This window comes from Oncorhynchus tshawytscha, unplaced genomic scaffold (assembly GCF_018296145.1).
Source record: "Oncorhynchus tshawytscha isolate Ot180627B unplaced genomic scaffold, Otsh_v2.0 Un_scaffold_1528_pilon_pilon, whole genome shotgun sequence".
Taxonomy (NCBI): Eukaryota; Metazoa; Chordata; class Actinopteri; order Salmoniformes; family Salmonidae; genus Oncorhynchus; species Oncorhynchus tshawytscha.
This window is the reverse complement of record NW_024609832.1, coordinates 1,519,012-1,535,339: the sequence shown is the minus strand read 5'-3', so window position 1 is coordinate 1,535,339 and position 16,328 is coordinate 1,519,012. Positions and strand designations below refer to the sequence as shown.

At 42.0% G+C, this 16,328-nt stretch overlaps 1 protein-coding gene across 1 annotated transcript; it reads left to right on the top strand.

The window, feature by feature from the left end:
• Positions 1-10,461: 10,461 nt before the first annotated feature.
• LOC112229595 (tetraspanin-13) lies at positions 10,462-15,538 on the top strand. Its single transcript, XM_024395525.2, has 6 exons — positions 10,462-10,685; positions 12,156-12,323; positions 13,486-13,566; positions 13,975-14,088; positions 14,381-14,491; positions 14,700-15,538. Exons 1-6 carry the CDS (start codon positions 10,620-10,622, stop codon positions 14,772-14,774), a joined length of 615 nt encoding a protein of 204 aa, XP_024251293.1. The 5' UTR covers positions 10,462-10,619; the 3' UTR covers positions 14,775-15,538.
• Positions 15,539-16,328: the final 790 nt, after the last annotated feature.

Below are 16,328 nucleotides of genomic sequence, written 5' to 3'. Positions count from 1 at the left end.
GGCCAAATGCTCAAGACAGGCTTGATGCAAATGAATGCGTGCTAAGCCTTATGTTTTATTTTCATTCATTTCATTTGTTTCATTTAATTTCTTATATTTGATTAGAGACAGTTGTAATTATATCAGGATTTGTTTTTATTTTTTTGCATGAATGATTGTAGAGGATGTCTTCATTGAGCACACCTTTGATTGGTAAAGATTTCTGTCAATTGTTTTGCGTAATGTAGGTGTATTGCCTTATGTGAAAACTGTGTAATCTACTGTAATCTACAGTACTGTAGCATATTACTTTCAGCACTTCTAAGGGCATTCTTTGCTATTGGATTAACTAGTAGGTAAAATGACTAAATTGAAAAAATATCAATATGTTGTGTTTTGGTGATTAAACCAGTGTTCTCATTACATTTCACAATAAACGTACTGTATATTTTTAATCAAAAGTTTTGTGGTGAGAGATGTTTACAATCCAAATGAATGCACAACGACAGGTTTGGAATGAAAGACGTTACACGTGTGACCAGTTTTGAGTTTTGTACTAAGAGTTGTGAAAATGTACCACAAACTTGTGAAAATAGTTCCAAAGCAATAAAAGAAAACTGTAATATTCACTAGAGCCGTAACCTGATTTCAGACTGTTTTTACTTCGCCCAGGGCCTGAGAGTCCACTCTCTTTGGGGGTTTCAGCTTATTGGTACATGTAGGTCAAGTAAATGCCTGAACAGCTTTCACTCTGACATAGATATTGTGTGTGTGTGTGTGTGTGTGTGTGTGTGTGTGTGTGTGTGTGTGTGTGTGTGTGTGTGTGTGTGTGTGTGTGTGTGTGTGTGTGTGTGTGTGTGTGTGTGTGTGTGTGTGTGTGTGTGTGTGTGTGTGTGTGTTTCTGGGTATCTGGATGTCCCAATACCCCCACCTGTCTGTCTGTATTTGTTTTCCTGTCTCAGATCCCAGCCATGCAGGGCCTGATTGACCCACAGAGGATGATGAATTATTCATGAACTAGGCCTTCCTATATCTGTAATGTGACTCTGGCCTTACATGCACTTCCACACATGCACTCTCACTGAGAACCTCAACTAATTAGCCAGCTCCAATTCTAATGGGGGTATTCAGATATAGAGGAGGCTGTCATGTGTCCTGACAAATTAGGTTAGTTGGAGTCAAGGCCTAAAGTTGAATTTGGAACTTTAGATGATGTCAGACTAAAGGGGAGGGATTGGGTAAGTTCCAGACACATACTGGACATTCTGCACTGGCAAAGGAAGCACATAAATATGGGCTATCTATCTGGAAGGCACCCTAAACCTGCACCAGTTGGAGCTGTGTGGCGGTGAGACAACAGTCTGAAACCCTCTACCATCATCACTGCCACCGCATCACCGCAATTATTTATATATAAATTACAAACATGATCCTTTAACCAATCAGAGCACTGTGGAAGCTCCAGAGCAACCTCCCTTTTAGGCATGTCATCCCGCATTACCGTTCTCCTAGCAGCAGAATATTATGCTGGCAGCACGACGCAGACACATTTTTATTTGAATAGCCCCCCTGCAAAGACATGCTAAATGTTGAGAATGTCGATGTATTTTATGACTCTAGTGCAGTACAACTGTTTTACACAGCATTGCAACCACCTTTGAAAAAATAAATGGATAATTTGAAGTATTTTATGTGTAATATTGTATTATTTATAACAGCATTTCTTTTGAAAGTTTACAAAAAAACTGGTATGTTGAAGACTTTTGTGTAGGCTATATTTAAAGAAATACATGTTTAATTAACGACAAATATACACTACCGTTCAAAGGTTTGGGGTCACTTAGAAATGTCCTTGTTTTAGAAAGGAAAGCACATTTTTTGTCCATTAAAATAACATCAAAACTTTCTAGGCAGAGTTCCTCTGTCCAGAGTCTGTGTTATTTTGCCCATCTTAATCTTTTATTTTTATTGGCCAGTCTGCGATATGTCTTTTTCTTTGCAACTGCCTAGAAGGCCAGCCTCCCGGAGTCGCCTCTTCACTGTTGACGTTGAGACTGGTCTTTTGTGGGTACTATTTAATGAAGCTGCCAGTTGAGGACTTGTGGGGCATTTGTTAATCAAACTAGACACTCTAATGTACTTGTCCTCTTGCTCAGTTGTGCACCGGGGCCTCCCACTCCTCTTTCTATTCTGGTTAGAGCCAGTTTGCGCTGTTCTGTGAAGGGAGCCGTACACAGCGTTGTACGAGATCTTCAGTTTCTTTGCAATTTCTCGCATGGAATAGCCTTCAGTTCTCAGAAAAATAATAGACTGATAAGTTTCAGAAGAAAGTTATTTGTTTCTGGCCATTTTGAGCCTGTAATCAAACCCACAAATGCCGATGCTCCAGATACTCAACTAGTCTAAAGAAGGCCAGTTTTATTGCTTCTTTAATCAGAATGACAGTTTTCAGCTGTGCTAACATAATTGCAAAAGGGTTTTCTAATGATCAATTAGCCTTTTAAAATTATTAACTTGGATTAGCTAACACAACGTGCCTTTGGAACACAGGAGTGATGGTTGCTGATAATGGGCCTCTGTTTGCCTATGTAGATATTCCATTAAAAATCAACTGTTTCCAGCTACCATAGTCATTTACAACATTAACAATGTCTACACTGTATTTCGGATCAATTTGATGTTATTTTAATGGACAAAAAATTTGCTTTCCTTTCTAAAACAAGGATATTTCTAAGTGACCCCAAACTTTTGAACGGTAGTGTATGTATTTGGAATTACTCAATATAGTCTGCAAAATTTAGGGGTTTAATACAGAGTACTGGTTACTCCTTACTCCACCTGCTCCATTCACTGCAATGCATTAAATGATATGTGGATACTTATTGGCTTGGAGAGAAAAAGCTTTTTCTACCTGTCTCAGCTAAAGTGGGGTGGGAAATATTCAGTAGTGTATCTACTAACCAAATATGGTTCGTTTTGGAGGGGGACTGTGTCATTCATATCCAGAAACACAGTTTTGTATTAACCTGGTCCTGAAATCAATACACACTCCCCCGTATTAAAAAAACAACAACACGAAAGCAAAACTTTAATCAAAAGGAAATCTCATTTATTTACATGTTAACTGTAATGAATATTAACCAAGCCATAATCATTTTATCACACTTTCTAAACAGCAGTGGAGAAATGATTTACAAGTTGTAGGCCGATATGTGCTTCTTATCTATCAAGGTTTGCAGTATACGCTAAAGGCCTATTACCTAGGTTTAAAGAATAATAACAGAGTCAAGATTATTTACAAGCTATATAGTCATGATTATCGATCAAGGTCAGCAAAGGCACTTTTTGTAGAGTTAAAATGTATTACAAGAGACAACAAGGCTACAAGGAAAACAGTACACAGTATAATCAAGCTTTCAGAACAACAATGGAGAACATTATTTACAAGTTATGTGTTGCTTTTCTATCAAGGTTAGCAGTATACTGTAAAGGCCTATTAATCAAGTTTTCAAAACCAATAACATGATAAGATTGAAAGATAATGCCTAATACAGCGATGTGTTAATTATCTATCTAAGTCAGCAAAGGCATTCTCTGAAGAGTTGAAAATGTATTAAGTAGTGATTTCCTCTCTGACAACTCATATAAAACATACTCTCGCATGCCATTGTGACAAAGCAAATTCACATTGCCCTCTAATAAGACAGCTTTAGAAAATAAGCACACAGAAACACCACAATTACTATCTTCTGACTGTTTTCTAAAATGGGGGTGAGTCATTCTTACGAAACTGTCAAAAAAAATGTTTTTCTCAAGTGTCATTTTTCACAAAATGTCCTCTTGAATCACTGAGATTAGGATCTGTAGTTATCTATTTCATAATTATTATTATGTTTTTTGATCCGATATTATGCATTTTACCAGCATTTCCACAAAATTCTCATTACTGTAACATTGTTCAATGTCCCAAAAAATCTATATTTCAAATATTTTTTAATGAAAAGGCCTGAGTTAAACATAATGTCACGCCCAGCCTTAGTTATCTTTGTTCTCTTTATTATTTTGGTTAGGTCAGGGTGTGACATGGGGAATTTATGTGTCAACTTGTCTAGGGTTTTTTGTAAGTTTATGGGGCTGTTCCGTTCTAGGTAAATTGTATGTCTATGGTTGCCTAGATTGGTTCTCAATTAGAGGCAGCTATCTATCGTTGTCTGATTGGGTACCATATTTAGGCAGCCATATTCTTTGGGTATTTTGTGGGTGATTGTGTCCTGTCTTTGTGTTTTCTGCACCAGTTAGGACTGTTTCGGTTTTGCCACATTTATTGTTTTGTATTCTGTTCATGTTTAGTTTCTCTTATTAATTAAAGAACCATGAACTTTAACGACGCTGCATTTTGGTCCGCCTCTCCTTCGTCAGAAGAATCCCGTTACACATAACACTGAAAAATATATATATATATTTCAATTGAAATTATACAAATATTATAAAATTAAATTAGACTTTTCCCCAAATTGAGCTCTTTAGCCGTTTTGGTAATGTGAAGGCCAAGTGGGGTAAAGGGGGTGTTAGAGAATAAGAACCTTTTTCTGAAGTCATTTAAGTGAATAAATGTACTTAACTTGTGCTTATCTAAGGACTACTCTTCTAGATGATGCATCATGGATGAATAAAACTGTCTTTAAAAATGATTCGAGTTTTTACAGGAATGTTTAAAAAGTGTTATGATAATGAGACATACAGTACCAGTCAAAAGTTTGGACACGCCTACCCATTCAAGGGTTTTTCTTTATTTTACTTTTTTTCTACATTGTAGAATAATAATGAAGCCATTAAAACTATGAAATAACACATATGGAATCATGTAGTAACCAAAAAAGTGTTAAACGCAGATGTGCTCAACCCAGGGCCAACCGCACCAGCATATGGTCTCACAAGGGGTCTGAGGATCTCATCTCGGTACCTAATGGCAGTCAGGCTACCTCTGGCGAGCACATGGAGGGCTGTGCGGCCGCTCAAAGAAATGCCACCCCACACCATGACTGACCCACCGCCAAACCGGTCATGCTGGAGGATGTTGCAGGCAGCAGAACGTTCTCCACAGCGTCTCCAGACTCTGTCACGTCTGTCACATGTGCTCAGTGTGAACCTGCTTTCATCTGTGAAGAGCACAGTGCGCCAGTGGCAAATTTGCCAATCTTGGTGTTCTCTGGCAAATGCCAAATGCCCTGCACAGTGTTGGGCTGTAAGCACAACCCCCACCTGTGAATGTCGGGCCCTCATACCACCCTCATGGAGTCTGTTTCTGACCGTTTGAGCAGACACATGCACATTTGTGGCCTGCTGGAGGTCATTTTGCAGGGCTCTGGCAGTGCTCCTCCTGCTCCTCCTTGCACGAAGGCGGAGGTAGCGGTCCTGCTGCTGGGTTGTTGCCCTCCTACGGCCTCCTCCTCCATCTCCTGATGTACTGGCCTGTCTCCTGGTAGCGCCTCCATGCTCTGGACACTACGCTGACAGACACAGCAAACCTTCTTGCCACAGCTCGCATTGATGTACCATCCTGGATGAGCTGCACTACCTGAGCCACTTGTGTGGGTTGTAGACTCCGTTTCATGCTACCACTAGAGTGAAAGCACCGCCAGCATTCAAAAGTGACCAAAACATCAACCAGGAAGCATAGGAACTGAGAAGTGGTCTGTGGTCACCACCTGCAGAACCACTCCTTTATTGGGGGTGCCTTGCTAATTGCCTACAATTTCTACCTGTTGTCTATTCCATTTGCACAACAGCATGTGAAATGTATTGTCAATCAGTGTTGCTTCCTAAGTGGACAGTTTGATTTCACAGAAGTGTGATTGACTTGGAGTTACATTGTGTGTTAAGTTTTCCCTTTATTTTTTTGAGCAGTGTATATTATGAAGAGTGATCAGATGAATTGCAATCAATTACAAAGTCCCTCTTTGCCATGCAAATGAACTGAATCCCCAAAAAACATTTCCTCTGCATTTCAGCCCTGCCACAAAAGGACCAGCTGACATCATGTCAGTGATTCTCTCGTTAACACAGGTGTGAGTGTTGACGAGGACAAGGATAGAGATCACTCTGTCATGCTGATTGAGTTCGAATAACAGACTGGAAGCTTCAAAACGAGGGTGGTGCTTGGAATCATTGTTCTTCCTCTGTCAACCATGGTTACCTGCAAGGAAACAAGTGACGTCATCATTGCTTTGCACAAAAGGGGCTTCACAGGCAAGGATATTGCTGCCAGTAAGATTGCACCTAAATGAACCATTTATCGGATCATCAAGAACTTCAAGGAGAGAGGTTCAAGTGTTGTGAAGAAGGCTTCGGGCACCCAAGAAAGTCCAGCAAGCGCCAGGACCATCTCCTAAAGTTGATTCAGCTGCGGGATTGGGGCACCACCACTACAGAGCTTGCATGGCAGCAGGCAGGTGTGAGTGCATCTGCATGCACAGTGAGGCGAAGACTTTTGGAGGATGGCCTGATGTCAAGAAGGACAGTAAAGAAGCCATTTCTTTCCAGGAAAAACATCAGGGTCAGATTGATATTCTGCAAAAGGTACAGGGATTGGACTGCTGAGGACTGGAGTAAAGTCATTTTCTCTGATGAATCCCCTTTCCGATTGTTTGGGGCATCCGGAAAAAAGCTTGTCCGGAGAAGACAAGGTGAGCATTACCATCAGTCCTGTGTCATGCCAACAGTAAAGCATCCTGAGACCATTCATGTGTGGGGTTGCTTCTCAGCCAAGGAAGTGGGCTCACTCACAATTTTGCCTAAGAACACAGCCATGAATAAAGAATGGTACCAACACATCCTCCGAGAGCAACTTCTCCCAACCATCCAGGAACAGTTTGGTGACGAACAATGCCTTTTCCAGCATGATGGAGCACCTTGCCATACGATAAAAGTAATAACTAAGTGGCTCGGGGAACAAAACATCGATATTTTGGGTCCATGGCCAGGAAACTCCCCAGACCTTAATCCCATTGAGAACTTGTGGTCAATCCTCAAGAGGCAGGTGGACAAACAACAACCCACAAATTCTGACAAACTCCAAGCATTGATTATGCAAGAATGGGCTGCCATCAGTCAAGATGTGGCCCAGAAGTTAATTGACAGCATGCAAGGGCGGATTGCAGAGGTCTTGAAAAAGATTTGTCAACACTGCACATATTGACTCTTTGCATCAACTTGATGTAATTGTCAATAAAAGCCTTTGACACTTATGAAATGCTTGTAATTATACTTCAGTATTACATAGTACATCTGACAAAAATATCTAAAGACACTGAAGCTGCAAACTTTGTGGAAATTAATATTTGTGTCATTCTCAAAGCTTTTGGCCACGACTGTAGTCTATAGTTAATAACATAGATGAACCATGATCACGTATATCCTACCAACGGGACATTAAAAACTGTAATATCTTATTTTTCACAGAGTTGGAGCAGAACGACGACATGAATAACACACAGATGGGGTGTTTTATGCCTTTCGGCAAGATAGTACAGCGGCCTCTGGTAAGACAAGGGGTGGGGGTCTATGTATATTGTAAACAACAGCTGGTGCACTAAATCTAAGGAAGTCTCTAGGTTTTGCTCGCCTGAGGTAGAGTATCTCATGATAAGCTGTAGACCACACTATTTACCAAAATATGTTGTATCTATATTCTTTGTAGCTGTCTATTTACCACCACAAACCAATGCTGGCACTAAGACCTCACTCAATGAGCTGTATAAGAACATAAGCAAACAGGAAAACGCTCATCCAGAGGCGGCGCTCCTAGTGGGCGGGGACTTTAATGCAGGGAAACATATCCGTTTTACCTCATTTATACCATCATGTTAAATGTGCAACCAGAGGGGAAAAAACTAGACCATCTTTACTCCACATACAGAGACACGTACAAAGCTCTCCCTCGCCCTCAATTTGGCAAATCAGACCATAATTCTATCCTCCTGATTCCTGCATACAAGCAAAGACTAAAGCAGGAAGCACCAGTGACCTGATCAATAAAAAAGTGGTCAGATGAAGCACATGCTAAGAAACAGGACTGTTTTGTTAGAACTGGAATATGTTCCGGGATTCTTCCGATGGCATTGAGGAGTACACCCCACATCAGTCACTGGCTTCATCCATAAGTGCATCGATGATGTTGTCCCCACAGTGACCGTACGTATATACCCCAACTGAAGCCATGGATGACAGGCAACATCCGCACTGAGCTAAAGGGTAGAGCTGCCACTTTCAAAGAGCGGGGTCTAACCCGGAAGCTTATAAGAAATCCCGCTATGCCCTCAGACGAACCATCAAACAGGCAAAGCGTCATGACTAAGATTGAACACATGACTAAGATTGAATCGTACTACACCGGCTCTGATGCTCGTCGGATGTGGCAGGGCTTGCAGACTATTACCAACTACAGCCAAGAGCTGCCCAGTGACACAAGCCTACCAGATGAAATTACTTCTATGCTCGCTTCGAGGCAAGTAACACTGAATCATGTACTCCGAGCAAGCCCTGACCAACTGGCAAGCTGTCTTCACTGACATTTTCAACCTGTCCCTTTAACTGAGTCTGGGATACCAACATGTTTCAAGCAGACCACCATAGGCCCTTTGCCCAAGAACACTAAGGTAACCTGCCTAAATGACTACCGCCCAGTAGCACTCACATCTGTAGCCATGAAGTGCTTTGAAAGGCTGGTCATAGCTCACATCATTATCCCAGAAATCCTAGACCCACCCCAATTTGCATACTGCCCCAACAGATCCACAGATGATGCAATCTCTATTGCACTCCACACTGCCCTTTCCCACCTGGACAAAAGGAACACCTATGTGAGAATGCTATTCATTGACTAAAGCTCAGCGTTCAACAACATCACCAAGCTAAGGACTCTGGGACTAAACACCTCCCTCTGCAACTGGATCCTGGACTTCCTGACAGGCCGCCCCCAGGTGGTAAGGGTAGGTAACAACACATCCGTCACGCTGATCCTCAACACAGGGGCCCCTCAGGGGTGCGTGCTTAGCCCCCTCCTGTACTCCCTCTTCACTCATGACTGCACAACTCCAACACCATCATCAAGTTTGCCGATGACACAGCAGTGGTAGGCCTGATCACCGACAAAGATGACACAGCCTATAGGGAGGAGGTCAGAGACCTGGCCGTGTGGTTCTAGGACAACAACCTCTCCCTCAACGTGATCAAGACAAAGGAGATGATTGTGGACTATAGGAAAGGAGGACCGAACACGCCCCTGTTCACATTAATGGGACTGTCGTGGAGCAGGTTGAGAGCTTTAAGTTCCTTGGTGTCCACATCACCAACAAACTATCATGGTCCAAACACACCAAAACAGTTGTGAAGAGGGCTCGACTACTCCTATTCCCCCTCAGGAGACTGAAAAGATTTGGCATGGGTCCTCAGATCCTCAAAAGGTTCTACAGCTGCACCATCGAGAGCATCCTGACTGGTTGGATCACTGCACTACAGAGGGTTGTGCATACGGCCCAGTACATCACTGGGGCCAAGCTTCCTGCCATCCAGGACCTCTATACCAGGTGGTGTCAGAGGAAGGCCCTAAAAATTGTCAAAGACTCCAGCCACCCTAGTCATAGACTGTTTTCTCTGCTCCCGCACGGCAAGAGGTACCGGAGTGCCACGTTTAGGTCCAAAAGGATTCGTAACAGCTTCTACCCCCAAGCCATAAGACTCCGGAACAGCTAATCAAAGGGCTACCCAGACCCCTCTTTTACGCTTCTGCTACTCTCTGTTTTTTATCTATGCATAGTCACTTTAACTCTACCTACATGTACATATTACTTCAATTACCTCGACTAACCGGTGGCCCCGCACATTGACTCTGTACCAGTACCCCCTGTATATTTCCTGCACATTGACTCTGTACCAGTACCCCCTGTATATAGCCTCGCTATTGTTATTTTACTGCTGCTGTTTATTTATTTGTTACTTTTATTTTCAATGTTTTACTTATCTATTTTTTACTTAACACTTATTTTTCTTAAAACTGCATTGTTGGTTAAATACTTGCAAGTAAGCATTTCACTGTATTCGGAGCATGTGACAAATACAATTTGATTTGGTTTGATATGTCTATAAAACATTTCCCTACAAAACGAACCATATTTGGGTGAGTATTTTTCACCCCACTTTAGCTGAGAAAGGTAGAAAAGTGTTCTCCCTACAGCTCAATATTGTCAATATACCAGTGTCAACATTGTATTTTTTTCATTATAAACATTATTCATTTAAAAAAAAAATATTATTTGTAATTTGTTTTTAGAAATTACTTATTGCATTTTCTTGTTGGCACAATAAAAGTGGCCATAGATTAAAATGCAATATCACTTGAATGAGTTATCCTCATTGCAATGTTTTGAAATGTAGGCTTTTATTTTTGAAGGTTTCCTCATTACCATACACAAGTCACGTCAACGTTTGTGCTGCTGGCAGAATAATAGTTCATCTCGCGACCAGACTTTGTAGTGGGGACAATCATAACCGTCTTGATTTGGAATATTTACATTTTTATTTCGTTTTTACAAGGAATTGCTTTATCTTATTATTCGTTTGGTTTATTATCAAACATCTCAATGATGGCCTGCTCCGGTTTCACCTGCTCCAAGCACTCCCTCTGTGCGCTCAATATCCTTTATGTTGTGAGTATGCGATTCCAGAATTGACCATATGGAGTATTACCTAGCTATACTGTAACAGGTTTTGGGCGTTGGTTTGGTAGCCTATATGACGTTTTTTATGCGGTCTGTGCGGGTGTGTAAGAAACATTGTTGAGGTACAGCCTGTTTTAAAAATACATTGGGTCAGACCAGGCTCTGTTGCTATAAATAATTAAAACTGAACCTTTGTCTTGAATACTATTTGCGTCTCCTGTTTGACAAAGGCAACCTCAGCACGTAAAAATATTAGGATTTATATTCACTATTTAGGCAACTGAATATTTATAAATGGCCTATATATATTATTTCCTCTCTCTATTTCCTATCTCGTTTCCTCTCTTGAGTCCTGACACTTTCCAATGCAAGGGTGTATCCTATCTTTGTTCAGCTCTAACCATTCCTGATATCTCTTATCAAGTGGTTGTTACTGAAAACAACATTATATGGGCCATAGGGTGTGTGTAGACTCCATAGCATTCCTATACAAACCCTCAACATAGGGCCTCAAATGTTCACAACACCATCCAGTGTTTTGCAGGAGTGCTTGTGGCATCAAAACAGACCACAGTGGTGACCTATATTTAAACTGAATATACATTTACAGGCAGATAAATGTTTTAATGATAGAAAATTATGTTCCACTTTTGACTGTTGCTTCGTCTATTTCCAGGGGTGCAAATTTCACTGGGAACATTGCGCCCCTGTCTATTTCTAAAAGCACACAGTCTTGAGGTGTAGCTTGTGTCCTTCTGACAGGTTATACCACTGCAATAACATCACTCACTTTGTTTTATTACATACCATACATAACCTGTAAGCCTATCTGATAGTTTCCGGTCAATGTCCACACTCTCTCTCTCTCTCTCTCTCTCTCTCTCTCTCTCTCTCTCTCTCTCTCTCTCTCTCTACCCCTCTCTCTCTCTCTCTTTTGCTCTCTCTCTCTCTCTCTCTACCTCTCTCTCTCTCTCTTTTGCTCTCTCTCTCTTGCTCTCTCTCTTCTCTCTCTCTCTCTCTCTCTCTCTTACACACACACACACACACACACATACACACACACACACACACACCCCGGCACAGTGCCGTTTTTACTCTTTGACTGTGGAGAGTTCATACAGTTCATACTTCATAAATGATATAACATACAGTGGGGAGAACAAGTATTTGACACACTGCCGATTTTGCAGGTTTTCCTATGTACAAAGCATGTAGAGGTCTGTAATTTTTTATCATAGGTACACTTCAACTGTGAGAGATGGAATCTAAAACCAAATCCAGAAAATCACATTGTATGATTTTTAAGTCATGAATTTGCATTTTATTGCATACTTGTTCTCCCCACTGTATCTGTTGTTTAGGGTCATCTTGGCTGTCTGTCTCTGTTTTTGTGTCTGCGCCTGCCTGTCTATTTATCCGTCTTTCTGTCGGTCCGTCTATCCGTCCCTCCCTCTCTAGTTGGTGAGTCTGCTGATGATCGGCATCGCTGCGTGGGGGAAGTGGTTCGGCCTGGTGTCCAGCTTCCAGGTGGTGGGCGGAGTCATTGGAGTGGGCGTTTTCCTGTTCTTCGTGGCGTTGGTCGGCCTCATTGGGGCCGTGAAGCACCACCAGGTCCTACTCTTCTTCGTATCCTAACCTCCCACCAAGGCAGACTTGACCTGACCCAAGACCCAAGTGAATTTGGGGTCTAGAATTTGAATTATGGCTTGAGTTCAGGTTTGGGGTCAAGTTTCAGGTCAAGTAGATTGAGGCCTTGGGTAGGCTATGTGTTAAATTCAAAAGAACTGAAGTTTCAATAAGCTTTTCCAATAGCTCCAGCAGCTCGCCAAAAGGGATTGTCTGAATGAGACAATCCCCTCCACGTTGTCCTTTACCTTCACCCGCTGTGCTTTATTTCAATAAGACTCATAGCCCCTTGTGGTATATCCATTAGTTGTTTTCCAGGCTGTACTGATATCTTACCCCTACCCTACTGTATGTTGTGGAAAAATCCCTGCTGATTTTCCATTCATGCATGGCATGCACACGCAACAACATCTGTGAGACCAGGTCTAGTATCGTATTGCACATTGTAGTCAGCCTGCGTAGACACTGCCGACCTCTGCTTCTGGCTTAGTCATCGGGGCATAATACCGACTGGCTTTCAGTCATTATTACACTGTTATTATTACATGAATAATTTACATTATTATAGTATTAATCTATAATATTCCATATTACTAATACAGAAGTTTAGAGAAATAAAACAGTTGACTGTTGAAAATAAGTAACCTTTGCCTTCGGAAGTGTGACCAACTGGTTCCAAACTACAAAAGTGTTACGGTTTTCTTCCGTCGAAGGAGAGTCGGACCAAAATGCAACGTGGTTAATTCGATACATCTTTAATGTAGATGAAACACGAACATACAAAAACAAGAAACGGAATGTGAAAACCTATACAGCCTATCTGGTGACAATAAACACAGAGACAGGAACAATCACCCACGAAACACTCAAAGAATATGGCTGCCTAAATATGGTTCCCAATCAGAGACAACGAGAATCACCTGCCTCTGATTGAGAACCGCCTCAGGCAACCATAGACTATGCTAGAAAACCCCACTAAGCCACAATCCCAAAACCTACGAAAACCCCCCATACATAAACACAACACAAAATAAACCCCTGTCACACCCTGGCCTGGCCAAATAAATATAGAAAACACAAAATACTAAGACCAGGGCGCGACAAAAAGCTCTGTGTTGAGAATGTGTGTATTGGAGTGTTGTTCCTTGACAGTGGAGCCCAGTATATGATCATCCTCTTCATGGTGTTCATCGTCCAGTTCTCTGTCTCCAGCGCCTGTCTGGCCATCAACAAGGATCAGCAGGTAGGTACACAAACTCCTGTCAATCACAACAACATTCCTTTCAATTCTAGAGGAACAAAAACTACTTTTCAGACAAATCACAGAAATCTTGTGATTCAATTCTAGATAGACACAGAGACAACATATGCTAATGAATCATGATGTGTCTGTTATTGGTTAATGTTGTGGTGAAATCTCAGATCTAGGGACCTCCCATGTCTCGGCACTACAGTGTGTTCCGGTTCCATGATCTATGGAGTACCGTTCAAAATCACTATTTCATTCAGACTTACCTCCATCTGGTTCAAGAACAGCAGACTACCTTGGAAATGTCTGGTCCTGTGTATACAGGCATTGTAATGCACCTAATGTATATGTATATGGGTGTATCTATGGTGGTCAGTGCTTGCTGCTGTACCCCTGTTTTAGGAACAACTGTTGGAGGTGGGATGGAACAACTCTCACACCACCCAGAGAGACGTAGAGAAGAGTCTCAACTGCTGTGGCTTCTACCACGTAGACAACAACGGGACCTGTGACGCTGTAAGCATTAACAAATGAACCCTCTGGTGCACTGAATCTGAATGTACAGTATGTTGTCTTTGACCTCTCCATCACAGGTCACAAGCTCTGTTGGTACATATCAAGTTGTATCATTACAACGAATGGGATTGTCTAAAAAATGTGTGTTTACCCATACATCTGTGTTGATATGGCTCTGATATTTTTAGCAAACTGGTTCTGATGATATCAGCTGCTGTATATTCAGTATTGTGGCCGTGAAGCCGTTTTCCTGACTACCTGGTCTGTGTGGTGTTTCTGTGTCCCTCTACAGGCCTGTTTCCCCAACCACTCCTGTTCACCGTGTGCTGAGCACATCCAGGCGCATGCAGGAGAGGTGCTGCGCTTCGTGGGCGGGATAGGCCTCTTCTTCAGCTTCACTGAGGTGAGATCTCCCTTTATATACAGTCAGGGAATGGTCTGGAGTCTCAATCAAGCATTCAATCAATTGAACTTAATGACTTAGAGTAAACTGCAGTTTATAAAATCTAATAGGGAATGAAAATGTATATGTACAGTATATGATCTGTTATTTGTAGGGTCAGTATGATAAAACTGGGCTCAGTAATGTTTATTCTTTATTCCTGCTTCAGATCCTGGGGGTGTGGCTAACGTATCAATACAGGAACCAGAAAGACCCTCGAGCCAATCCCAGTGCCTTCCTGTAACTGCTGGCAACTGCTGGCTCTGCGCCCTGCCCCCCTCACCCCACATCCTGGAAGTGGCTAGCCCTCCTCTTGGAGAGCTACTGGATGTGCAGGCTTTTTCTCCAGCCCTACTCTAACTAACACTAACACAGCTGATTCTAAACAAATGAGTTGCTCATCGGGACCATTTTCAGCTGAATCGGTTGTGTTAGTTAAAGTGGGGCCGAAGCAAAAGCCTGCAGTAGCTCTCCTGGTGGAGGTGGGTTTGCCGCCTGTTTTAGGGACTGTGTTTGTAAATAAGCGAGTGACTTGTGTGTGTTTTCACCAGCTGAGCGAAGCGGCAGGCCTTTGTGTGGTGTTTCATAAAGGTGTGTGTCTGGAAAATAACTGGGTCGTGTTCATTAGGGCACTAAACAGGAGAAAACTGACTGAGACAGGAGGAACTACGTTTTCCTTTACATTTTCAGTTGCAAAATGTTTTCTGTTGTGTTCCCTAAAGAACACGACCTGGCTGTATATATTAAAATGCTGCATGAGTCTATTACCCTAATAGGACACCTGAAGCCTCTCCCAATCCCAATCATGTCCTGTATTTAACCTCTCATACGTATATGGCTCTGCTTCCGATGACAAATCTCTTGGAATCAACGTTTTCAGAGAATACATTTGATATTTGATACACCCTTGATGGGCAAGCGTTCAGTATGCTCAGACCAGTATTAGAACATGTGAACTGTGATGTTGTGACTACTGAATGACTCCTGTATTACAAACAATGACTGACATAATGAAGAACAGTTTGTATTATTTTGAGCGCATGGCGATTGAAGACATCATTGAATATTTGTACATTTGATTTTAACACTCAATAACAGGACTGTAACGTGCTGTTGACAGTTGTGTGCTGTAACTGCATAACTACAGCTATTTAAGCAGCTTGTTGTTGCCTTTACTTTACGTCATCATGCTACACAGTATTCAACAAAAAAGTTGTTCTTTATGTATATTTCTGTGTAAACATTCCTAATGATTAGAAATCTGCTAAACCAAATGCATTAATGTAAGAGTCAGTTGCTTATGCTGTCTGAATATCAACACTATGTAATTCTGGGGAAGACTGACCTGAAAACACATATGATCCACTTTGTTCTGCTGATAGTGTTACAAAGCCTGGCAGTCGATTGTGTGCTGCTGTATCATGTCTCTGCTAGGATGTGCTGCTGCATCATGTCTCTGCTAGGATGTGCTGCTGTATCATGTCTCTGCTAGGATGTGCTGCTGTATCATGTCTCTGCTAGGATGTGCTGCTGTATCATGTCTCTGCTAGGATGTGCTGCTGTATCATGTCTCTGCTAGGATGTGCTGCTGTATCATGTCTCTGCTAGGATGTGCTGCTGTATCATGTCTCTGCTAGGATGTGCTGCTGCATCATGTCTCTGCTAGGATGTGCTGCTGTATCATGTCTCTGCTAGGATGTGCTGCTGTATCATGTCTCTGCTAGGATGTGCTGCTGTATCATGTCTCTGCTAGGATGTGCTGCTGTATCATGTCTCTGCTAGGATGTGCTGCTGTATC